The 26576-nt window shown below is 37.6% G+C and overlaps 1 protein-coding gene across 1 annotated transcript in view; it reads right to left on the bottom strand.

The window, feature by feature from the left end:
- Positions 1-8066: 8066 nt before the first annotated feature.
- LOC122661273 (isoleucine--tRNA ligase, cytoplasmic) overlaps positions 8067-26576 on the bottom strand; it is a 77556-nt gene continuing 59046 nt past the window's right edge. The window contains exons 19-27 of the mRNA XM_043856619.1: positions 25290-25378; positions 25058-25199; positions 23089-23149; positions 22942-23009; positions 9502-9624; positions 8942-9007; positions 8648-8759; positions 8445-8536; positions 8067-8306 (exon numbers count right to left, since the gene is read on the bottom strand). Of these exons, the coding sequence (XP_043712554.1) occupies positions 8202-8306; positions 8445-8536; positions 8648-8759; positions 8942-9007; positions 9502-9624; positions 22942-23009; positions 23089-23149; positions 25058-25199; positions 25290-25378 (858 nt within the window). The 3' untranslated portion in view covers positions 8067-8201. The remainder of the gene's footprint in view (positions 8307-8444; positions 8537-8647; positions 8760-8941; positions 9008-9501; positions 9625-22941; positions 23010-23088; positions 23150-25057; positions 25200-25289; positions 25379-26576) is intronic.

The raw sequence follows: 26576 nt of genomic DNA, 5'->3' as shown, positions 1-26576 counted from the left end.
CTTCAGATTTCACATAGGGATGAAGCTAACATAGAGGAGCTTCAGATTTCACATGGGGCAAATGATGCTAACATAGAGGAGTTCCAGATTTTACATGGACAGATGCTATTAAATAGAGAAGCTCTTCATCGGATCGCCTGCAACTCCTCCAACGGTCTTCTTTGCAACGATCGGGTGTATAGGGATTGATTTCTAAGGTTGAAGATGATATAAGGATATAACTATAAATTCCACTTTGTAATTTTTCATTAAACATGTACAAGGGTATTTTTGGGATATAAAATGAGGACATCATCACTTAACTGTGGACTATAACGAAACAAGTTTTCTGTCCGTTCTTTGGATCCGTAAGTAAGGTTTTAGTTCTTGGGGGGGCTACAAGATAGGTCAACAAACCCAGGGGATCTACTAGATGTTTACTCTATTTTAAATGATTATAATAATTAAAAAGTAAAAGAAAAAAGGGGAAACTATCTGCCTTTGGATCTTTCTTTATAATTATGCAGAATTCTGGCACTTTTGTTTCCTAATTTTTATTCTATTTTTCTATTTTGTGAGGGGGATTTATTACTCTCCCTTGGTCTTTAGTTAGCAATTTTTTGCTTGCTTCGCTGTTAAAACCATAATAATTCGCTGACAAATTTTGTTGTTTTTGCCAGCGAAATTCTATTAGTTTTACTAGTGAAAGACTACAAAATTCATTGGTACACATATGAGTCAATGCATTTTAGCAGGCCCATACCGGCGCATTTTGGTATGTATATCGATTTTCTTTTGAAACTTCCATGGGTGATAACCGAAGATCTGACCGTCAGATTTCAACGATCCTATCTTTTCGAGTACTTTTCAATGGCGCAAGATCAATTGCAAATTCCACCGAAAACAGTTTCAAAATTATACTCAAAGTGAGAGTCACATTTCCATCGAATAGCATTGTCTTTAGACCAGAGCTTAGACACGGTTCCAAAAATATGGATCCACCTATTCCGAAAGCCTTGGCCAACTTTGGAGAGGCTTGGGCATCTGAATGACCACAAGGGTTAAATGATCTTTTGTCTATAAAGTTTCCAGAGTGATGTTGGGTTTCTACGGTTACAAAATTTGGTGCCTACAGAATGCCACTCTTTAATTGAGGGCACAACAGACGAGAGTCAAAGAAATGACCTTTGAATTTTTTTGAGCCTAGAGTATACATGGCCTAAACATTGCTTGATAAAATAGACACAAGATTTCATGACGAGGGATGATTAGTGACATACAATGATTAAAGATATTAGGAGGCTATTTTTGCACATGCCTAATACCGAACTAGTGTCATAACACTGGAAAAGAATTCTTTTGACTAAAGTTTTAGCCAAAAGTTGGACCAAGAAATTGAAGATATTTAGTCCAACCTACTTATTTTTAGGATCTTGGGGATCCGATGGTGCAACAATCACATCCACGGACTCGGGAGTCTTGGAATCCAGTGGTACAATAATTACATTACACAGTCGGGAGTCTTGGAATCCAGTGGTGTAACAATCACATCCATGGACTTGGGAATCTTGGAATCTGATGGTGGAACAATCACATCCATGGAATCGGGAATCTTGGAATCCAATGTGTAGCAATTGCAGCCACGGATTCAAGAATCGATTAAGATATCGAAGATTTTTAAGTTTGATTGAATTATGGTTGAGTTTGAGTCTGATGCGACAAAAATTGCATCGATCTAATGTCTACGTAAAAAAATTCCATTTCAAATGGTTGATATTGTCTGGAACAAAATCTAAGGGAAAAGACCAAGAAATCAAAGATCCTAGGTCTAGACCATCTTTAATTGAAATTTGCAGTCTGATGCGATGCGATGAAAATAATGTAGATCGGACATGTGGATAAGATGACTAATATTGGATAAGAATAAAATCTTAGGAAAGAGATGGGAATCAAAGATCTTAGGGTCCAAACAATTTTGATTGAAATTTGGAGTCCAATGCGATGAAAAACGCGTCGATTAGATGTGTGGATAAAAGATTCTATTTTGTATTTATTATATAATTTTATGGGGAAAGGTTTTGTACACGATCATGTAAACCGTGTACGAAACTTTTCCCCCCTTTACCTTTTTATTTTATTTTATGAAAACCCCCTCCTCTTTCTTCTCCGTTTCCTTCTACCATTCTTCTCCGTCACCGGCTCCTGTCCCCCTCCTCCTCCGACTCCAGCTCCCTCTTCCCTTCCCTCCCTCTCTCTCTCTCTTCCACATACGACTCCTACCCTCCCGCCCCCTCATCTTCCACAACCCTCCAGGCCAGGATTAGATGTACGGAGCTTTGTTAACATTGCACAGAATGTAGAGGGTTCATGTTTTGCACTCGGCAAGCTCAATTGTCAATTTGAGAATCAAACAAGTGAAGCAACTATATTTGGACACCTAGATCATGTTTCCAAAGTTAGTTTGCCAGATGATATTGGCATTCAAGCAAAGAAGAATGATGCAAATATTTCTGAAAAGAATCAAACTGAGAGATTTGAGTGTGAATTTGGCAAGCTTCTTCTATCCTTGCATAAACTGCATGAAAATTCATCTGGCACTGGTGGATGAGCTTCATCTGTCCAAAAGATGAAATTTAAGGATGTTTCTGAATATGTGATCAGTGCGGCACAAGGCCCAGAATTAGCCTAGAAACTTCATGCTGTCTTTCTGGAGAGCGGTGCATCTCCTCCAGCAGATTTATTTTCTGATCTAACTCCCCAGTTCCTGAAAGGACATACCTTGCTTGGTCAAAGCCAGTCTGTGGATTTGAACAAGATTGATAATGGGGAAGAATTTTGTCATGATAAGTTTTGCTTCAGCATGGACCTAGTAACTCAAGATAGACAACAAACTTCAACACGAGAGATGATAGGAAAAAAGAAAGAGAATGCATCTGATTCAGCTAATTTTAAAGATGAGAAACCAATTCTGAATTCAATCACAGATAAACCAGGTTTTACTTTTGCCAGCTCAGATCTTCATAATGTTGTTGGCAAAACCACTATCAGCCATGGTGTTTGTTCACCTCCCATGGCTTGAGGTGAGGGGTTTATGTTGGTTAATGATGAAGGTAATGACATGGCCCAGGATGGTTCCACAGTTGTAGGCTTGCTTCCTGTTCTTGTTTCATCTTTGGTTAGAACTGCATGTGAAGAAAAAATTCAGAAGTTTCCAGCACCATGTGCAGTTGGCTCTTATCCAAAGCAACTTGAAAATGTTTTTTCTAGGGGTGAGATGAGTTATCAAGAAAATGCAGGAATCGAAAATAATGTGGAAACTGGACGAATCAATTCTTTGGAAGAGCGTCAATTAAGTGCCAAAGAATTAAATGAATCAACCAATGACAACCCACTTTTCATCAGTGGTTTTCAGAGAGAGAAAATTAATCCAATGCTTGATGAAGTAGCAGAGATTCCATGGGAGGATCTTCAAATTGGTGAACGAATTGGTCTTGGTTAGTAAGAAGCAGTAATTTACTGGCATGGAGGGTTGATGAAGATGAGGGGGCGGGAGGATAGGAGCCGTATGTGGAAGAGAGAGAGAGAGGGAGGGAAGGGAAGAGGGAGCTGGAGCTGGAGGAGGAGGGGGATGGGAGCCGGTGACGGAGAAGAATGGTAGAAGGAAACGGAGAGGAAAGAGGAGGGGGGGGGGTTTCATAAAAAAAAAAGTAAAGGAGGGGGGGGGGGGGAAGTTTAGTACACGGTTTACACGACCGTGTACAAAACCTTTCCCCTAATTTTATTATATTATATTTAGGCAAAAGGTTTTCTGGCCCATTTTATCGTTTTATTTTATTTTTTAAGACAGTAAAAGATCACGCTTTTCGCTAGCGTAAGTGCCCTTTTTTTACTAGTGAAAAGTTGGAGGCCTTTCGCTAGTTGCGCTTCATGCCCATGCTCACCAGGAGGTCTCGAGTTTGAGTCTCCTGGCTGGTACATTATCCTCTCCCTGGTTCGATCCCCTCTCCTCTATAAAAAATATTTATATATAAAGCTCCCAATTCCAAAAAAAAAAAACCCCGTTTTGAAGCGTAAGAGCTCATTTTGAGCTCTACAAAATTTCTTTATCCCCCTTTGAGTGGTTTTTGCACTAAGGGTATCAAAATCAATCCGAAACCGTTGATTGAAACTAAACTGAACCATTTAAACCGAAACCGATAGACCATTTAATTAAATGATCCGATTATGGTTTTAGAAATGACACCGTTTATTTAATCAATTTGGTTCAGTTTAGACCGATTAATCCAACGGTTTCAAACCGTATAATCCAATTAAAATCGATTATAACCAAACCGTCTAACCGTTTAAAAACCTAACAAATTTTTTTTTTTGATAAACAAAAAATCAAAACCTAGCAAGTAGCAACTACTAAGTAGTCACGTTTCTTCATAAATGATTTCCTTTCTTAAAAAAAAAAAACAAATAACTTAATAAGTAATAAGTAATAACTATTAAGTAATAACTAGTATTAGTAAATAGAATAGTAAATCTATATAGAACCGTATAACCGAAACCGTGTAAAACCTTATAGAACCATTTAACCGAAACCATTTAAAAACCGTTTAACCGAAACCGTTTACTAAACGATCCAGGTTTTGATTATTAGACCGTTTAATTAAACGGTCTGACTACGGTTTCTACCCTCAAACAATCAAAATTGAATTGAACCGAACCGTTTAATCGAAACCTGACCGTTTAACACCCTTAATTTGCACCCGTCTATTTCCTATTTCAAAGGCAAAGCCATGCCACCCTGCATGGGTACACGGCGTGATTCAGAGCTTGACGAGCAAGCCTAGTGGTATCCCAGGATGTTGTTGAAGGGTAATGCCCAACACATGTGTAACCATCTCTGGAGCAAGATGGTAAGTACCAACTTCAATTCCCTTATTTATTTTATAAACTTGTGTGAATATGTTATGGAATATGCCATAAATGTTTTTACCAAAAAAAATATATGCCATAAATGCTTGTTTTGAATTCTTTGCAATGCATGCTGCATTCTTCATGTATGTTTCTCCCCCTTTGGGATTTTATATTATATGATATATATGTCTCATGCCCCACTTATTTTAGGGTTTGGTATGAATGCATGTGTATATATTTATTTGAAATCTCTACACCTTTTTTCGTAGAGTTCTTGTAGAAAGTATGTATACATGAAATTAATGCACCTATTTGGGGTATATGTACCCTTTCCTAGGATTTTGAAATGTACCCTTTTTCTGTATGTACCTGTTCCTAGGGTTTTGAAATGTAGGGTAAAAAATGGCCCCCCCCTAAAAAAGGAAAAAACATCGGGCAAGTCCGTTGGCAACTTCAAATCCACGTCTAATTCTGCTTCAAAGTCCAATTCAAAGGAATGGAATCGAAATCTCTGACGTACGAATACTCTCTCTTGGTAGTCGACCTTTTGTAAAATGTGTTTATTTTGAATATTGTTCCCTTTTTTGGGGGGTTTGTGTATTCACCCTAATTCAGGGTTTTGTGAAAGAAAATGTATGTACCATTTTCCTTTAGAGTTTTGTATGTACCCTATTCCACGATTTCAATATATGTACTCTAATTCAGAGTTTTATATGAGATGCATATTTTGAGACGACATAGAAAATGTTTTAGGCTCAAAGAACTCTTCCCCTAAGCATTTTTTAGTTTCTTTTCATTTATTTTCAAATATTCAGTATCTTGCGACCACTTAGTCAGCAATTACTTATATCCCATTCCTAGGAATGGTATGTAGAAGACTATTTGACATGACCTTTTTTCAATCCAAATTGGAGTGGTATGGCTATGTCACTATTGTCCAATTGTAAATGCCATATAATGCATGCATCAATAGTTTTCTATTTTATTAGTATTAGAATTAGATATTAGAATTCAAATTGAATTATAAATAAATAATATAAATAATAATAATAAATAATGAAATAACTTAAACATTTTTTTAGTTCTCAAGCATTTGGTTTTCACATAAAAAGTTCCTTCATTCAATTATCCATCTAATTAATTTATTAGCATTAATATATTCCTAAAAGGGAGAGGGTTGAGCATGAGGCCGTAACAAGTGGCATACTGGCCAGCCTTTTCCTTTCTTAAAATAAGACATCACCATCTTTATAAAGGGAATTTCTAGTAGGGATGTATACGGATAATCGAAAATCCGAATTCGATTTGCATCCGTATCCGTTTAAGGGTATTTGCATTCGTTACCGGATCTGGATTCTGATAATCCGAAACAAAATCTATCTGATCCAAATAAATATCAACTAATAATAAAAAATTTAAATATCCAATGATGTTGAGGGTTCTTGAAGGTTCAACAGGTATCAGTTGTGGGGAGGAAGGTCTAAGTTAAGTCAAGGATGTTAATGAATAGTCAAGAATCCAAAATTTGATTCACATCTGTATCCGATCACATCCTAGCATTAGATTACATCAAAATGAGGTCAGCATAAACCTGATATTCTTTTGTGAACCACAGAGAGAAAGATGAGCATGAAGAAAACAAAAGATCCATGGTTTTCTTCACATAATCTAAATAGGAGTATCTCTGGAAGATGCAAACTGATATTACAATGAAGGCCGTGTTTGGTATACATTTTGGGTCAATTTTGTATTCTCAAACGATAAAAACAACTATTTTCATCATCTGAGAATGCGAAATCGATATAGAATGCATATCAAACGCTGCCTAAGCCAGCCATTGATGCATTCTTGTTTCCATCTTGACATGACTCTTTCTATCTCTAGTCTCTACTCCAGTAGAAATGAGCTCAAGGAAATAGGTTAATGCAGCATATCAATATTCTATCATAAAAGTACTGGATACCAACCTTGTGGAAAGAGAAGAGGGAAATAAAACAGAAAAAATGTACGCTTGTCAGTGAGCAATTATATAAATAGCTCTAGAGTTGAAAGGAAATAACCAGACCAAAGGAATAAGATGGAGGACGTTGTGGAGAGACTAAAGATAATCGAAACAGAGTTTCTCAATGAGAATGAAATTTTGATTCAAAATCTTACTTTTTAATTACTTCTTATCATAGTTGTTAAGCAGTCGCCTATGCATTAAGACGGATTCAAATGGATTGGCACCTCGGTTCGCTTAGGCGTTATGACAAATATGTTTTTTATGTCAAAGGATTTCAACGAAAGAAAACATTAGTTTAGCTGGGTTACACACAGCTGACGCTTTGGCATGAGTAATATTTCAATTTCGAATTGAATTCATGAAAGTCAACAAATAGATTTTTGGTGAAGAAATTGAAATTATTTTGATTGCATCAATCTGAAATAATTCAAGAATAAGAAATCAATTTGATAATTCAATTTCTGAGAATAGATTCTCCATATTTCTTTGTGGAGGTGTAGTGGGAGGGCAAGGGGGGAGGTGAAGACAGACGGGGCAGGGCAGGGAACGTGTTGGTGGTGGCGGGGAGGTGTGCGGCGGTGGTGGTGAGAGCATTAAGAGATGAAGAATGGTGGTGGTTTATTTTTAACATGAAATTACTAATTTACCCATCAAATTAACCATGTGCACATTGAAGAGCAAGAGTGAAATCAATTTCAAAATCCAAACAACTCCACAACCATTTCAGAATTTCTATTTCACTGAAATAAGGTGCAAAAATCAGATCAAACAATTTCCGAAATAGAAATAACCCCAAGAAAATGAAATAGAAATCATACCAAATCATGCCTTAATGCAATTGAAATATTCAACTAGTAGAGAATTTCTTTATTAGTTTTATCTGAAACAGTATCTCTGTTTTCCATCAGGTTCCAAAACCTTATTCATTGTGCCTATCAGACAACCCGGTTCTGATTGCTCAAGTCCCTCCAGCAACATTGACCAAAATTTCAAATTTTACAGAATAGAATTTCTCACAAAGAACAGTTCAACTGTGACTTCAAAACTTAGTCCCAGAACATAGAAAAACAAAATACATATACAATTGCAACATGTTCAAGAATACAACATTTTTCTTTCATTAAAAAAAAATTCTGAATTTTAAAGTTGTAGCTCCATACAATCGCAACATGTACAGAATACAATATTTTTCTTTCATTAATAAAATTTTTGAATTTGTAAGTTGAAGAGTACAGAAAAAATGGCTCATAAGAGCTAGCTTCCAAAGCTAATATTACTAATAATTGAAGGAGATAAACCTTCTCAAGGAAAATCAATCTGTTCTGGTACTCAAATAGAGATCTCCAGTGGTTAAGAATACGTGTTTCCTCAAAAGCACATCCACTGCTGGCTGACCTTCTATACAATCTACAGTGATCTGTGAAAATACCAAAAATAATTTAATAAAGCAGTCCTTGCTAAAAAATGATGACAGAATGATTACAACTTGTGGATAGCCTCCTCTATGAATGAGGTTTTTAAAAGAAATTTCCATGAGTCAACTTGTTAACCAAACCTTGTCATTGCCATTTTGGAACTCTGACTTCAGGTTATGGTAATCTCTTGACAACAAATAGATCAGTAAACCTTCAGAAAATTTCACATTGCCTGCTATTATCAAAAACAGCTTATAAGGAACAAAGAGACAAAACATCAAAGATTAGGTTGCTCGAATTCAGGCACAATTGTTGGAAGGGAAAATAAGCATACAAACTAAACCTGAATACAATGCAAGAACAGCATCATAATTGAAAGATAGTGTGGGCCTCGCTAATCTGATAATAAATGAAAATCCACACACACCATGGAAAGCTTCCTCGCAAAGCAAAACCTGCATGAGTTGAATAATAAGCATAAACAATGAAGTGAACCAAATGAGACCCAAGTCAACCAATTAATGTCAGAATCTAGATGGGAAGGGAAGTGAAAACTGTCAAATAATGCTGAATGATAATTAAATGAAATATTAAGTTTCCATAACAAAATAAGCAGCAACTAGTCCACAAAACTCACGGCGGTGGATGGAGTCACAGAAGAAGGAAGAAGTGGAGAACCAAGTGTGTCTCTGATATAAGGCTCCTGCACATGGAATGTGTATTAAAGATTGAATCTATCTAACCTACTAAACCAACATTGTGATACATAATGTAATATGATCATTCTGAAGGGAATTTTCAGTAGATTTTCTTCATGTCCAAACTAACCATTGTACTTGCATTCCATCAACATGTCTAAAATTTTATATTTTTTCAAACAAGAGAAAAAAATTGTGTTTTTAAAAACTAATTGACGAAAGCTGCTTTTCAAAAACATCCACAATTACCAGCTCATGACTAAATTAGAATATAATAGTAAAAGATTATTTAATTTAATATTTCAATATAATAATAATTAGATGCCCCTATCATGGAACCAGTTACTTGCAATAAATCACTAAATTGATATTCTAACTATTAGAAAATGTAGATGTGCATATCATGGAACCAGTTAATTGCTAATTTGCTATAGCATCATTAAATTGAAATTATTGTTGACTAAGTGCTACAAATGCATTAAGTAACCACCATACTTACTTGTGAATTCAAGACATGATGCAGCTTGGTTCTGTTGTCATCAAGTGATTCAAAGTACATCTCTACAATGTCCGTCGGTTCAAGCCTAGCTTTCTTACGTAACTTTTGGACTCTATTAACAACCTATAAAGGTGGAAGTTTAGCATAGTCAACACATCTTAGGTCATCCTTATTTCAATGAAAAACTGATCATGAACAGTATACAAGGAGAAAACAAAGAATTAAATCACCTACAAAAACGCATCCCATTACGCAAAATTCAATAATAAAATTACAAAAGTTCAAGAAAGTACCATTTGGATTATGTTATCCAACGCTTGGAATATGAGTCAAATAACAACAACCATTTTTTCAAATTAGCCGCTTTTACCACTATTTTCTGGTAAATATTTTCAGAATTACAGAATTGCAAACCCAGCAACCTTTTGATCAATGTAGCAAACTGAATTTATGTCCTAAGCAAATGAAACTTCTGGATGAAGTATCTGACAAATGGCAGCCAGTAAATCAAATATTATTTAATATTAAATCACTGAACTTGATTAGACCTCCTAAGGGAGTTAGACTTTCAGGCCCAAAATCTACAGATAGGTATAATTCTGGACAAGAAATCAAGTCCTAGAACAACAAACTGGATTAGACTACTTTTTTTTAAAAAAAAAAATTGTAAGCTCACTCTCCAATCGAAAACTAACATTAAAACACAGGATTGAGAGCAGACTCCCAAAATTGAAAATATCTGATGGACTCGAAAGATAAACAATGGACTAAGGAAGCACAATTTCAGAATAAATAGCAGACACGCCAGTAAAGATATGAGAGCAGACACACCTGATTCAAAGCTAGTTAAAACAGAGAATCAATGGTACCAGTAGCTGCAATAGAAGTGTTCTATTAAGAAGGTAGAATCTATGCTCCATGAACAGTTTGAGGCCTGACCATCCACTCTTTTCCATTGGAGATTTCTCAACCTTAAACCATAACACAAAATTCCATTCTTTTCTCAACAACCGATTACATCCATATATATGGATTTAGTTGAAATTTGAAAACCCTAATCTAATCAACAAGTAAGCTCAAAATAGAATTCCTAGAAACACTTTAGGGAGAATTGCCTAGATCTACTTGATAACAAAAAGTTTTACAAAACTGGTAGGTATAAATAATGTTTTACAATCTCAAATTAAAATGTTAAAAAGATTTACCAAATCCCCCATATAAAAAATTAAAGTCCTAAAATACGCCCAACATCCTCTCTCTCTCCCTCCAGTGAAAGAACACCTCCTCAACCACTCCCTTCCCCTCCCCTAAAACCCCGCCCCACTTTCCTTCCTGCAAACCCGCCTGCACCATATTAGCTCCCCAGATTAATTCAGTCACTGAAACTGCAACTTTCGAAACAAACAAGGAGGTGATCATTCCCGTAAATTGGTCCTGTTCCGGTCAGTATTATCAGGCAAACACTTCTTATATTGTTAAATACACTGATATAGTTATTTCTCGATTGCCAAAAGCTTCCAAGGTCTTTCCACCTGTCAAGCTATCTAGAACCAATCCAACACAAGAACATCTATGCTGGCCAAAGGATTCCTCCCCCTTTGGTGTGCTTGTCCCACAAAGGATCAAAGTGATGCTGGTGTCAAATATTTACTCAGTTATACAATCACACTTCGGGTGACTCTGTTTTTACTATAAGTGTCCAGTTTGGAGCTGAAATCGTGGAGACCCTTGAGGCTAATAAGCTTTCTGAGGTCACTATTTACCCATTCACAATGCTCCTTGTTGCTTTACAGAATCCACCATCCAATTCTCAAACCTTAATAATCATGAGTTCAACTCTCCTTGGGGGCCTGCCTATGCCCAAAAAAAATATCAATATTATCAGGCCCTCAAGTGTTTGTTTCAGTGAGGGAGATTGGTATTTTGTTTATGAGTATGCCAGGAATGGACCTATGAGTAACTGGATCCATTGCAACACGAGCTGGCCAAAGGTTTTAAGCTGAACACAGAGGGTACAGATTGCATAGGATGTGGCCATGAGGCTTAATTATCTCCACAGCTGTACCAACCCTTTCCTAGTCCACAAAGTGATGTAGGACAAAACATGAAAAAAGAGAGGCCAAAACACTGTTCACGTGAATAGCGTCACAGCCCCTTATTTTGCCTTGGTGTGAATGCTATTACAATACAAGATCTTGTGGGGCCCAAGACCAAATCGCATGAAGACTTTCTAGAAGAGTCAATTTTGTCTATGCGTGGGGATTTAGAAGTTTAGTTTAATTTCAAATTTCAGATTTAGAAAGTAGGCTTAAGTTTCTATTTTTAATTAGACTTGGTTTCTATCTTGTAGTTTCTAATTTTGTTCTTTGCATGTTGGCTGAACTATAAGCCTAGTTTCTATTTTTAGAAGTTGCTATTTCTTTTAGAAGTTAATATTTTTTAATTTTCTAATTTTGTAAGCTGACCTATTGATGCAGATTCATCATCAAAATGGGCTTATTTCTTTAGAAATAAGTCTAGGGTTGGGATATATATATGTTGGGTCTTTGATCCCAAGGGTTTTCTATGTAATAGACCACTTTAGTGGGCCTAAACTAGGGGTACATAGGTTGCATACGGGATTAGCCCAATACTTAGTTTATTTTTATGTTGTTTGATTGAACCGGTTCAAATTGGTTGTATCAAATTAGTTTATTTTTATGTTGTTTGATTGAACCGGTTCAAATTGGTTCAATTTAAGTGATTTAATTAGGTGTCTTTTGTTTTAAGTTATTAGGGGTAAATAGGTCTTTTAACCTTTTAAAATTTTAAGTTGTTTTAATTAGGTCCCACCCCTCTCCACGATTTAGGTGAGGGAAGAGTTTAAATTGTATTAGGATTTAGCCTATGGCCTTATATTATAAAAGTTAAATCGTGGGAGGCTCCCCCACAAGTTTTATCATTTTATGAATTAAAAAAACCATGTTTGCTGCCATTGTTGCTGCTGTTGCTCCTTGTGAGTGTTTGCCTTGTGGTTCTATCAAGGAAGAAGGGGTAAGTGGATCTCCTACGACTCCTTACACCATGACAGCTGGGAGGGTCCCTAAGATTGAAGGTGGTTCTATCCTTCACCATTGCTCAAGCTCATCTTCAAACTGCTGTTCCTGGAATTCTGCAACATCCAGTCTTATTCAAATCCTCCAATCTAGCCCTAACCCATCCCCATTGATCTCCACTAAACCCTAGGTTATCTAGAGACTGTTCAGCCCTATTCTACCATCCATATCCTTTCAAACTTCAAGCGTAACACCCCTATAGTAGACCCTACAGTCGATCCAGATTGCTGCCCCCATTCCTAGCTCAAAACCCTAAAATCCCCTCATCTCTACAAAACCCTAAAACCCCAAATCCTTCCTAGACCTAACCAGCCATCAGAATTGCACCAAACCACAGCCGAACCATCCCCTTGTTGCCCCTAGGACTCGGTTAGAACCCCTGCCCAGAATTCCCAGTCCAAACCCTAAATTCACCCTTTTTCCTAATTTTCAAAACCCGAAACCCTAACCCTAAATTTCTGAATTTTTAATTTTTTAATTAAAACTTCATCAAACCTATACCATTAGCTTCCCCTAGGCCTGCCTATTAATGCCAGATAAGACTCATCTCCATATTCATAAATCTAACCCTAATTCTGCCCTAATTCCCCAGTTCTGTCCATACGAACCAGCAGCCCCTCTTAGATCAGCCCCTCCATTCGAAAATGTAAGTGCTCATCTGTTGGGTTTTGCTTCTTCAAGAGTTTGACTTAGATATAAGGGATAAGAAAGGGACGGAAAACTTGGTTGCTATAAGGATTGTTCTGATAAAGAGCACATACATTTTCAGTGTTGGAATTACCCACAAAGGTGTTGGGGCATTCCTCCATAAGATGACCAGGTGTATGGCACCAACTACACATGGAGACCTGGTTGAAAAATCAAACGATTGGTTCACTTTCCTTTGTTTTGGTACGAAACAAGAAAGATAGAAACCTAGGGAGATACCCCGTATAAGAAGCAATAAAAATTCTGTTGAGATGACGGTAGCACGTATGTAGCTTGAGATGGGAGCTAAATTACAAAATAGGAGCGTTATCTTAGCTGAATGGAAGGACCATCTAGGTATCTATTGGTTTCTTGTCCTTTAGTGAGGAGCTGAGACCAAATTTAATTTTATGGCATATATGGCATGAATGAATGGAATGAATTTTTAAAGTATATTCTCAATCTAGTTGTAACCTGTAGCCTCTTTGGCTCGAGTAATTAAGCCCGAGGGGTGTTTTACACCTAGTGCCCTAAAGCAGTCTGGCTTGGGAGCCATTGGCCCAAAGCTTGTTACAAGGGCCATTGAGAAAGCTTAATAGGTCAGGACATTGCACAGATTAGAGAAAAAGGAAATAAGCATGAGAACTGTAGCATCAATGTCCTTGTGATATATGCAAAAAGCGAAGCTACCAAGTACTTGGGTGTCTAGTATTTGCCCCACCATATCATTCAGGGAACTGTAGTGGAGTAGAGCTAGAGTTCTTTACTTGAAAAAAAAAAAACAAAAGAGAAAGCATCGGAGAAAAAATTAATAAGTGAAAACATGATAAATCCTGAAATGCCATAATTGCCCTTAAAAGAATGGATGGTAAAAAATGCTCTAATCCCAAGTTGTGAGTACCCTAGACGCTATGCGTGGTCTCACCTTAGGCTAGGGTGGTGTTCCGAAAATATGAGGATATTCCCTGATTAAAATGCATATTTGTTGCTGGAATCCAAATAGGATAATAAAGTTCAAGTATGGGGGAATCCTTAGGAATTTTGACTTTGAATGGAATACCTTAGTTGTGGAGGGGATGTGTGCATTTTACCTTTCGCCAAGATTAAAGTCTGCAGTTTTTTTATTTGGAATCATGTTTATGAATTTTGGGTGTATATTCTGTGCAAACACCCACGAGACCTCACTCGTCCACTAGGGGTAACCTAGGGGTTTAAAGGGCTTGTTGCACATGCTAATTGCAACAGTGATTCCTACAAAAGTGAGTTAGGATTTTTGCATTTCAGGATAGTTTTTGTTTTGTTTACTTGAGGGCAAGCAAAGTTCAAGTATGGGGGAATCTGACGAGCACATTTAAGTGTGAAATCTTAAGGCATAAAGCATGCATTTTACCACATTGAACAGAGCTACTCGGGTATTTTTCTGTGTTTTTCAGGTTTTAGGTACTTTGAGGCCTTTTTATGCTATTTTGGTCTATTGGGAGCTGTATCTCCCAATCTACACGTAAAGTCACCATGTTTCTTTTCATGGTTGCGAAGAGGACGAAATTCTGAGCAAGGTGGACCACTTGCATGTCAAGTGCGCATTCGTTTAGGCCATCATGCAAGCCATTATTCTTTTTGGACCAGAAAAGAATAATGGGCCAGAAAGGAGCTGAAATGCAAGCCCAAGAGCAAGTCCAAGGAGAACCGAATTTTCCAAACAAGGGATATAAAAATCAGATTTAGATTAGCCAAGATTCTTCTTGTCCAAGTTGCCAAACACATTTGAAGTAGCCTCTCTCCCAAGAATCGATTTTTGAAGAGATGCCCTACCTCCCAAATTTGATCGAATGCTATATTTTTGGATGAGATTTGGAAGAGTTGTTCACTATTGGTAGAAGATTGGTTGGTGATGTGGCCCTCCAAAAAAGAAGGAATCCAGAATTTTGCAATCAAGGAAGGACTTTCAAGTAGGAGATTAGCTAAAAAGTAGGAATTTTGGATTTTCCAAAGAAAGCAAGTCCACTCTATTTTCTCTCTCCCTCTCCACGACTTTCTCTTCTCTCTTTCTTTATTTCTAATTTCTTTCCCTATTTTCTCTCCACTCTCCTATTTCCCCTCTCAATCTCCCTCTCAATCTCCCTTGTTTTTTATTCTATTCTCTCTCAACCAAAATCTCTCTCTCCTATCCTTTCATCTCTCCACATCTCTCCTTTCTTGTCTCCTAATTTCTCTCTACACCCCCTACTATGCTCCACGTTTTCAAAGAGGACCCCATTGTCCACGATTTTTGAAGGGGTAGAATGGGCATCAATTTAATTCTTGAAGAAGGAAGACCACATGGCACACACTCTCTCTCCACCGAATTTCCAAGGGCACTATGGGGATTTAACAAGTGGTGGATATTTTGTGGGAAATATTCTCTTATACTTGGAAAGTTGAAGAGTCAAAGATTGAGGGAGCCTTATTCATATTACTTAGAGAAGACACCTACAAGAAAAAGGAAACACATGAGAGTGGAATCTATGCTCAAGAGTCAAATTAGAAAGCTTTCAAATTAGAAAATAAAAGGTATATTAAACTAGGAACTTGTATATTTTACTTTCTATTTTCTTCTTTTTTCTTGGGAATCAAGTTTTGATGTAAAAGGAAGAAGGCATAAAAAATCAAAGATTGAGTGAGCAACACTACCTCCAACGAATTTTGGAGGTGGGGCCCACTCAAAAACGTGGAGGCCTCTCTCTCCTCCCCCTCTCTTCCTTCCCCTCTCCCTATAAATACTTGTGGGGTGTGGGTGTTAGAGGATATGGAGAATTCTAGTCTTTTTTCACTTTTTTTGGCTTCTAGTTTTCTAGTCCTACTTTTCTGAATTTTTATTTCAATGGTTGTAATTTCTTTTATGCAATTTTAATTCAAAGATTGTTCTTATATTTTGGTTGTAAGTTCTTCAATCTCTAGGTGTAGTTTTTGTTTCAAGCCTTCTAGTTCTAGGTTTCTAGTTCTTGTGAGAGGAATTTAGAGATTCGGAGAAGGAAGGTATGCAAGTTAATCTAAGCAACGTAGGTTTCATCAACAACATTCATTCAATGCTCAATCATCATCAATTCGTTTAAGGGAGTACTCGTTTCCAGTTTTTATTTTTATTTCTATTTCTCTCCTTTCCTCTCCTCCTCTATTCTCTTCACCTTATTTTTATGTTGTTGATTTAATTTTCAGGTTTCATGATGCATTGCAATTCCGCCTGTGGATCAAGTTTCGATTTTCTTCAGTAGAGTAATTTCCTTCATTCGTAGATCTAGGTTTCTTTGGTTTAATTCATGTGGTTGTCATTTTCTTTTATTTAGCTTTATGTGGTTGTGGTAGTTTAGGTCCTTCAATTCATTCGTCAAATTCCGTTATCCCGCGTTAGTTTCATTATAGGTTAGATGTTTGTGTGCTAGGCCGTTCATTCGTTAGTTTAATTAATCAAATGATTTTTGATGAAGCTTGCATACCTTCCTTCTCTAAATCTCTAAATTCCTCTTACAAGAACTAGAAAGCTTGAAATAAAAACTACACCTAGAAAGCATGTAAAAATTACAACTAGAACTGAAGAACAACTTTGAATTAAAATTGCATAAAGGAAATTACAACCATTGGAAAGAAAATTCAGAAAAATAAAATTAGAAAACTAGAAGCCAAAAAAAAGTGAAAAAAAGACTAGAATTCTCACTAGAAGCTAACCCCCACACCCCACAAGTATTTATAGGGAGAGGGGAAGGAAGAGAGGGGAAGAGAGAGAGGCCACCACGTTTTTTAGAGGGCTCCACCTCCAAAATTCGTTGGAGTTGGTGTTGCTCACTCAATCTTTGATTTTTTATCCCTTCTTCCTTTTATATCAAAACTTGATTCCCAAGAAGAAAGAAGAAAATACAAAGTAAAATATACAAGTTCCTAGTTTAATACACCTTCTATTTTTTAATTTGAAAGCTTTCTAATTTGACTCTTGAGCATAGATTCCACTCTCATGTGTTTCCTTTTTCTTGTAGGTGTCTTCTCCAAGTAATGTGAATAAGGCTCCCTCAATCTTTGACTCCTCAACTACCCAAATATAAGAGAATATTTCCCACAAAATATCCACTTGTTAAATCCCCATAGTGCCCTTGGAAATTCGGTGGAGAGAGAGAGTGTGTGCCATGTGGTCTTCCTTCTTCAAGAATTAAATTGATGCCCATTCTACCCCTTCAAAAATCATGGACCATGGGGTCCTCTTTGAAAAACGTGGAGCATAGTAGGGGGTGTAGAGAGAAAGTAGGAGACAAGAAAAGAGAGAAAATAAGGAGAGATGTGGAGAGATGAAAGGATAGGAGAGAGAGATTTCGGTTGAGAGGGGAAATAGGAGAGTGGAGAGAAAATAGGGAAAGAAATTAGAAATAAAGAAAGAGGGAGAAGAGAAAATCGTGGAGAGGGAAAGAGAAAATAGAGTGGACTTGCTTTCTTTGAAAAATCCAAAATTCCTACTTTTTAGCTAATCTCCTACTTGAAAGTCCTTCATTGATTGCAAAATTCTGGATTCCTTCTTTTTTGGAGAGCCACATCACCAACCAATCTTCTACCAATAGTGAACAACTCTTCCAAATCTCATCCAAAAATATAGCATTCGGTCAAATTTGGGAAATAGGGCCTCTCTTCAAAAATCGATTCTTGGGAGAGAGGCTACTTCAAATGTGTTTGGCAACTTGAACAAGAGGAAACTTGGCTAATCCAAATCTAATTTTTATATCCCTTGTTTGAAAAATTAGGTTCTCCTTGGACTTGGGCTTAGGCTTGCATTTCAGCTCCTTTCTGGCCCATTATTCTTTTCTGGACCAAAAAGAATAATCACTTGCATGATGGTCTAAACGAATGCGTACTTGACATGCAAGTGGTCCACCTTGCTCAAAATTCCGTCCTCTTCGCAGCCATGCAAAGAAACATTGTGACTTTACGTGTAGATTGGGAGATACAGCTTTCGATAGCCCAGAATAGCATAAAAAGACCTCAACGTACCTAACACCTGAAAAACACAGAAAAATACCTGAGTAGCTCTGTTCAATGTGGTAAAATGCATGCTTTATGCCCTAAGATTTCACACATAAATGTGCTCATCACTGATGTTTGGGGTCTTAGTCGTAAAACATCTCTTTCTGGTCATTGATGGTTTGTTTCTTTTATTGACTGTCACTCTAGGAATACATGGGTGTATCTTTTACACACAAAAAATCAGGTTTTTGAATGTTTTCAACATTTTCATAAAATGGTCCAAACCCAATTCCAAGCTACTCTCAAAATATTGAGAAGTGATAATGGAACTGAGTATAAAGAATCCCACTTTCAAAAATATCTAGCTGACCATGGTATTGTTCACCAAACTAGTTATGTTGATACCCCTGCCCAGAATGGTGTGGCAGAAAGGAAAAACACTTGTTGGAGGTGGCTAGGGCTTTGATGTTTGCTAGGCATGTCCCATCTCAATATTGGGGAGACGTTGTTCTCACTGCAGCCTATCTCATCAATAGATTACCTTCTCGGGTTCTTGACTCCCGGAGCCCAGCTGATGTTTTAATGGGGAATTCCTCCTTTATTGTGACTCCCAAAGTGGTTGGTTGTGTGTGTTATGCTAGACATACAAAATCTCGAGGCAAACTTGAACCTAGGGGGTTATGTTGCATTTTCTTGGGTTATTCTCCAACCCAGAACCCCCTTCCCGCCGTACTTTGGTCAGTATGGATGTTGTCTTTCATGAGACCCTTTCCTATTATTCTTCACCACCTGTACGACTGCTGCCCAGCCCCCTACGGCTGTTGTCTAGTCCCCTATGGCTGCTGTCCAGCCCCCCATGGCTGCTGCCCAGCCTCCTTTAAATGCTGCCCAACCTCCTTTAAATGCTGCCCAACCTTCTTTGATTGCTGCCCAACCTCCTCTGGCTGTTCCCCCCTCATCCGAAGGGAATCCTTTACAGGGGAGACCACGGAAAAGAGTGTTGTTAATGTTCCTATTCAGGGGGAGCTGACTCCAGTCCAGAGAACTATTGATGAGTTTCGGAAGAGGATTGACAACTCAAATATGATCACGTATAAAAAGGGTGGCACCAAAAGGGGATAGCTTCAATCCACTGTAGCACCAATACCCATCTAGTTGCCGGCTCAAGATCCAGATCCTTCCTCTCTTGGTAAGCCCTCTTCTTCCGACCTGCCTATTGCTCATCGCAAAGGTACTAGGACTTGCACTCTGCATCCCATATCTCGTTTTGTTTCTTATAGTTCTCTTTCTCCTTCTTTTCGTGCATTTGTATCTCCGCTTTCTTCTGTTTCGATTCCTAAAAATTGGCAGGAAGCATCTACAGATCGAAAGTGGAAGGCAGGAATGTTGGAAGAAATTAGAGCACTACACAAAAATAATACATGGGATCTTGTGGCTCTTCATCCAGGGAAAAAACAAGTTGGATGTAAATGGGTCTTTGTGGTCAAACAGCAGGCTGATGGTACAGTGGATCGATATAAGGCACGACTGGTTGCAAAGGGGTTCACTCAAATTTATGGAGTTGACTATCAAGAGACCTTTCCACCAATGGCGAAACTCAACATTGTAAGGGTGTTATTATCTTGTGTTGCAAATCTTGGGTGGGATCTTCAGCAGTTGGATGTAAAGAATGCCTTCCTCCATGGGGAGCTTGAGGAAGAGGTATTTATGGATATTCCACCAGGCTTCTCTGACGACAAGACCAGGGGCAAGGTCTGTAAATTGAAGCATGCCCTTTATGGGTTCACCTAGAGCCTGGTTTGGCAGATTTCACAAGGCTATGATTTCAGCAGGCTATAAGCAAAGCCATGCTGATCACACTTTGTTCATCAGATGAGTTGGTGAAAAGGTAACTATTCTCATAGTCTATGTAGATGATATTGTGGTCACTGGTAATGATGGTGATGCTATCAAGAATTTGAACCTCTTCCTTGGCCGTGAGTTTGAAGTAAAGGATTTGGGGACTCTAAAATATTTTCTAGGGATAGAAGTTGCTCGATCTTCGAAGCGCATCTTTCTTTCTCAAAGAAAATATATCCTAGATTTGTTGTCTAAGACTGGGTTGCTAGGTTTTCATCCTTCAGATACTCCTATGGAAGCTACTACAAGACTTAAGGAGAAAGAGGGTGAACCTGTTGACAAGGGTCGTTATCAACGACTAGTGGGCAAACTAATCTATCTCTCTCACACACGACCTGACATAGCCATTGTTGTAAGTTTGGTGAGCAAGTTTATACATGATCCCTATTCCTCTCACATGGAGGCAGTCCTTCGTATTTTGAGGTATTTGAAGTCTACTCCATGAAATGGAATCCTTCTCTCTCCCAATGGTCATCTGAAGGTTGAAGAAGCTTATACTGATGCCGATTGGGCTGGCTCCACTAACAGAAAATCAATTTCTGGCTATTGTTCCTTTGTGGGTGGGAACCTTGTCACATGGCATAGCAAAAAGTAAAATGTTGTGGCAAGGCCCAATGCTGAAGCAGAGCTCCGTGAGATGGCACAAGGAATTTGTGAACTTCTATGGCTTAGAGGATTGTTGCAGGATATTGGTGTTGTTGTCCATCTTCCCATGATGCTTTATTCTGATAATAAAGCAGCCATTAGCATTGTTCATAACCCTGTCCAGCATGATCGTACTAAGCATGTGGAAGTTGACCAACATTTCATCAAGGAGAAGCTTGAAGTCGGACTCATCTGTGTTCCCTTTGTGAAGTCTGTTGATTAGTTAGCCAATGTGTTCACTAAGGGACTAAGTGGCAAAGTGTTTCTTCCTATCTTAGTCAAGTTGGGCATGCATGACATATATGCTCCAACTTGAGGGGGAGTGTTGGATTGTATTGGGCCAGAATACCGTGGGGGTATTCTGGACTTGTTCCCTGTTTATTATTCTCTTTACTATGTACAGCCGACTCATTATTAGAGTCTGCTATGTTGGGGCAATTCTGTCCATGTAATGTTTTATTCTCTATTATAAATATACAGGTTGGGATCAGTCTTTGATTATCCAAGCATTCAGCTCTAGTTTTGTTCCTGTTAACAAATTCCATGTTTCAACAGCTGGGATAGCTGTGGGTGAGAGACCCAGGCTGAGAGAGTCATTCCCCTAACCCCCCTTTTCTCTTCTATGTTCTCTTCTTTATCTTCTCCTCCCACTTGAACTCCACATTCTCTGTTGCTTGAGGCCACAATCAAGTGGTGCTGCTGCATCAGTGAAGGACCAGAATACATCCCCATATTCAATCACTTGGCTGGTTTGGCAAGAAATCCCAACTTTCAAATTCTGATTCTACTCTTATTTAAGATTTCTGTGGGTTTTTGGGACTAGCATTTTAGTCTTACATTATTAAGATATTAAAAGAAGCAATATTCTTCAGATATTAGAGCATTATTAATGGGAGCCCCTGTTTGCTTTAGAATCTTGAAGAATGCTAAGTAGACACATTTAACAACCTTGCTGATCTTGAGTATACCCATAAGCTGGTTCTGGTTGCCGATGTGTTTCTTCGTCGGAGGAAGGAGGAGGAGAAGAACGGAGGAGAGAGAGAAACATGGTAGGGGTATTTTAGGTTGTTCTTTTGGCATTTTTTACTCATTTGGGGATTTGGTAAATCTTTTTAATATCCTATCTAGTAATTGTAAAATATAATTTATAACTACCAATTTTGTAAATCTTGATGTTATCTAGTAGATCTAGGCAATTCCCCCTAATAGTACAAATTGGAAACTACACAGGACCCCTACGTATCTACCCTGATAAATACTTAAACAGATCCAATCTAACTTAAACCCAAGGCCAATTACAACATAAGCCCAATACCAAAAACTAAAAGCAAAAGGCCCATATAACCCAAATACATCATATAATTGATTCATTTACCAGATTTCAGTTGGAAGTGGTTAGTTCTTTTACCAAAATTTAATTCATTTCGGTTGTTTCAACAATTTGAAATATTTGCATGAAACGTGAGGATTTTATCCAGAGAAGACCTGAACTTCAATCAAAATTAAACTATCTTCCACAAGAAGAATAAAAGGCATGTAAATATCATATTTGGCTGTCAAGTAAATATATTTTTATGCATCATGAGCAGATTTATGAATTGACAATGGCACAGTAAACTTTTTATAGTAATTGTGTTATACTCGCAGTTTTATTGGTCGTTACGGTCTTTGATGGGCTCCTAATCACGAAACTGTTAATGAACAGGAAACCGAAATAACCAGGACAGGATAATAAACCAGAAATGAGGGAATCTCTCTAGCTCACAAGACGTCAGTCTGATGACGATATAACTCTGGTCAAATGTACCTAATTGGGTGGAGAATACATCGTCAAAATTTGATCCAAATCTGACGGTTAGATGTGAAGTTATGGGACTGTTACAAAATTAGCCAGTTTCTAAAACCAGAATTAAAAAGTCAGAAAATAGCACATAAACACAGACTAGTAATCTGGTTACTAACAGTATTTGAATACCTAGAAGAAACCCTGCAAAACCATGTTAGAAAACTGCAAAATAGAATTAAACTAAATTGGGAAAGAGGCTGGGAAACAGCAACTAAGCACCTCTTACCCTGTAGGACTGACTGAATGTGTGTGTATGTGAGAGAGAGAGAGAGATGATATTTATTTTACCTCTCGAGCAACACCCGCATCAGACAATGACTCATCAGCATGCATGTCCAAAATCACCAAAACATCACCTAGAGATGAGGTGACAACCAAATGTTAAATCTAGTTAAAACTCAAGCTTATAAGAAGAAAACCTTAGCAATCCCTTACCGTCTCCAGCAGCATCAAACTCCTTTTCCTTATCATCTGGACGCTTGAATTCCCGAATAACCTGACAGTTGATAGATCTTTCTCGTAAAAAACTATGATGATTTTCAATTGGAATTAAACTAATAGGCAGAAATTGTAAGGAAATATACAAGGACTTCAAGGATAAGCAATTGGACAGAACTGGCAAGCATAAAGGGTACATGGATGAGTCATGGACTCATAATCATAGTTGTCAAGGTGACGTCTAGATGTCCAGGCGGCTTTGTCTGGATTTGCACCTTGGTCACCTAGGTACCTTGCTGGTGTCGCCTTAATTTTTGCCCCCTTGACCGCCTTGGTTCGCCTAGGCGCAGTGACAACTATGCGACTAGGCATCATCTAGACACCGCCTAGGCGTCCAAGTGCATTTCAAGGTTCAGGCATGTTGTTGCCTTATTGGACGCAGGAAAGGCGACTGGCTTGGTTATCTGGGTGTCGCCTTGGACGCTTTGGGCCGCCTTGTGACCTGAGCAGATGCCTTGTTTAACCCTCTTATTGGTTTGTGTACAAGATTATGAAATCATAGTTGTCAAAGGCGTCCACCTAAGCATCCGGGTTCTCTCTTGGGTCCAAGGCGACGGCATGCTTTGTTGACACTTCACTAGTTTATGTTGATTTATGTTTAAGGCTTTATTATTATTTTTTTTATGAATATGTTTATATCATATCATATACTTGATTACTATATCTTGATTTTCTAATATTAGGTCATTGTTAGCATAATTATATAATATTGCAGTGATATTGCTTATATTTTGCATATAAGCATAATTATATAAAATTATCATTGCTATATAACATATAGTCATATACTGCACAGCACACCTAGGGCACCTAGGTAGTAGGCAACACCTAGGTGGGTGCCTTGCCCCCTAGGCACCCCTCCAATGCCTTGGTCACCTGCCTCCTTGACAACTATATATGAAACATTGCGATACATGGAATAATGCTTAATGCATACTTACATAGCTACATGCTCTATAATTCTGTTTCTTAACTATATGTTGTTATTCTCTTAGTTTATTGCTTTGTTTCTTTGAGAAATATGTATATATTATAGGGAAAATCATGTTGTAACAAAGTTGGTGAAAAAGTTGTAACCTTACTTTTTCACCCTTCTAATAGAACACACTTCTTTTTTCAACGAGGGTAAAATCCTGTTATTTACATGTGTACTCGAAAACCATGCAAGACAATGACAAGTCTTGAAAATGACATAATGGTAAGTCACTTTCAAATTATTTTGTAAACCTTTTTTACCCGACTTAAAGAACTTTTGGGAATAAGACAAAGGGCAACCAAAAGAAGGTTACTTCTTCTCAATCCACCACTTTGGTTACAACAAGAGCACCCTATGTATATCCTATGCTTTGGTTGTTATAAGTTAATTTTGTCATATTAGGTTATTACTAGCATATTTTGCATGTATTATTCCGCACAATGTATTACTTAGGAAAATTTATATCCCATTCAATGTATTGCAAAAGATCATTAGCATTGCTTGGTGAAAGGATTGCATCAAGGACTAAGCAAACATGTCTCTACTACAACACAATCAGGAAACGAGAATCATAACATGGAAACAAAAACATAATTTAAGTGACATGCAAAACCATTTTACATAAAGATCATGATTATTAATTCACGACAACTTATCCTTCGGAAGACAAGAGTACTAATTATAAAATGCAAGCATAATACCATAACAGTTCCACTGCCAGTTTTCTTCTTCCAAGCTTAGTTCAGAGATTAAAATTAAAAAATCACAAGAAACAACCAAAAAATGCTCTTTGTGATAAGGAGGCAATGCCTACATTTAATGGACATTCAACATCATAAAGCAATTTTCCACCCCAAAATAGAACAGCAATGTAATCATTCACATAATTGATAAATAGAAAGAGGAAAACAGAATGTGAAGAAGCACCACCTTGATATCAGTCCTCTTCAAACAGTGTCCAGCAACTGTTACTTCTCCATCTTGCTCAAATGTTAAGATATCTGCCTGAGACATTGCCTTGATTTCCTTGGCAACAGTTCCCATAGCTTTTCCTAGCCGTTTACCCAATACACTAAAAAAATAACAACCCAAGAAAGAATAAAAAATTATGCAGGAACTCATGCCAAGGATCTTTAATGAAATAAATTCAATGCTGATATACCTGAAATCAGGCTCCGCACGTAAAGAAGCATATTTCAGAGGATCATTACATGGAACAAGTGACCTAATATTGAGCTCTTCAAGCACATACTGCATTGTAAATGGAACTCCAATAAGTGGAAAAATATCAGACTATAAAACATGGTGCCCAATAAGTAAAATAAACTAACAGGAAAACAGAAAGATACTAGCTCAGAATCCCAGAAGACTTCATGGTTATATTGTAGAAACAGTTACAACATAAAGTGCACGATGATTTCAGCACAATCAAGTGATGGTGGTAAACAACAGAAAAACATAACCAGAATATATTAGTCGAGACTCTGCCTAAAAAAGCTTAGAACGAATAAAAAAAGAAAAAAAGAAAATAACAGGTCTAAATTGAGTTATGCTGACATTTCAGTCATAATTAATCTCACTAATGCCTTGCTACGGATAAGTAGAATGCAAAGATACAAACATTACTGTTGCATTGAAACAGCTACAACTGTATAAATCAAGTTCAGCTTAGGAATGGTCCAGCAAATCATAACCAATGGCATCAGTTGTTGGTTAATATGGTAATATTAAAGATTTAAATGAGATATTTAACGTGTTAAATCAAATGCCCATATATATAAATGTAAACAGCCTTGAGATCTGAATGCTTGAGTGATTCCAGAGATCACCAAGCCCTTTTATTTATATATTAAAGAGGGTTACATCTAATCAGACTTGAACTATGAATAAAGTTACTACTAACACAACTAATCTAATCAGACTTGAACTAGGAGAACTACCCCTAGCCGATCCTAATTAGTAATCCTAACTAGGAATCGGCTAGGAGAGGGAAAGGGGGAAAAAGGTCAAAACTACCCCTATCGGGTAGGACTTCAAAACATACATTATTTTAACACTCCCCTTCAAGTTGGAGCATAAATATCAAACATGCTCAACTTGACTAAAATAGGATGAAAGACTTTCCCACTTAACCCCTTAGTGAACACATTGGCTAATTGGTCAGCCGACTTCACAAAAGGTACACAGACTAGTCCTTCTTCCAGTTTTTCTTTGATAAAATGCCTATCAACCTCCACATGTTTGGTACAATCATGTTGAACGGGATTGTGAGCTATGCTAATGGCAACCTTGTTGTCACAATATAACATCATGGGAAGATGGACAGGAGCACCAAGATCTGGCAATAAACCTTTAAGCCACAACAATTCGCAGATACCCTGAGTCATGGCACGAAATTCTGCTTCAGCACTAGACCTTGGCACTACGTTCTGCATTTTACTACGCTATG

Source organism: Telopea speciosissima, chromosome 5, assembly GCF_018873765.1.
Source record: "Telopea speciosissima isolate NSW1024214 ecotype Mountain lineage chromosome 5, Tspe_v1, whole genome shotgun sequence".
NCBI lineage: Eukaryota > Viridiplantae > Streptophyta > Magnoliopsida > Proteales > Proteaceae > Telopea > Telopea speciosissima.
The sequence above is the reverse complement of the archived record's forward strand: the minus strand, read 5'-3'. Positions and strand labels throughout refer to the sequence as shown.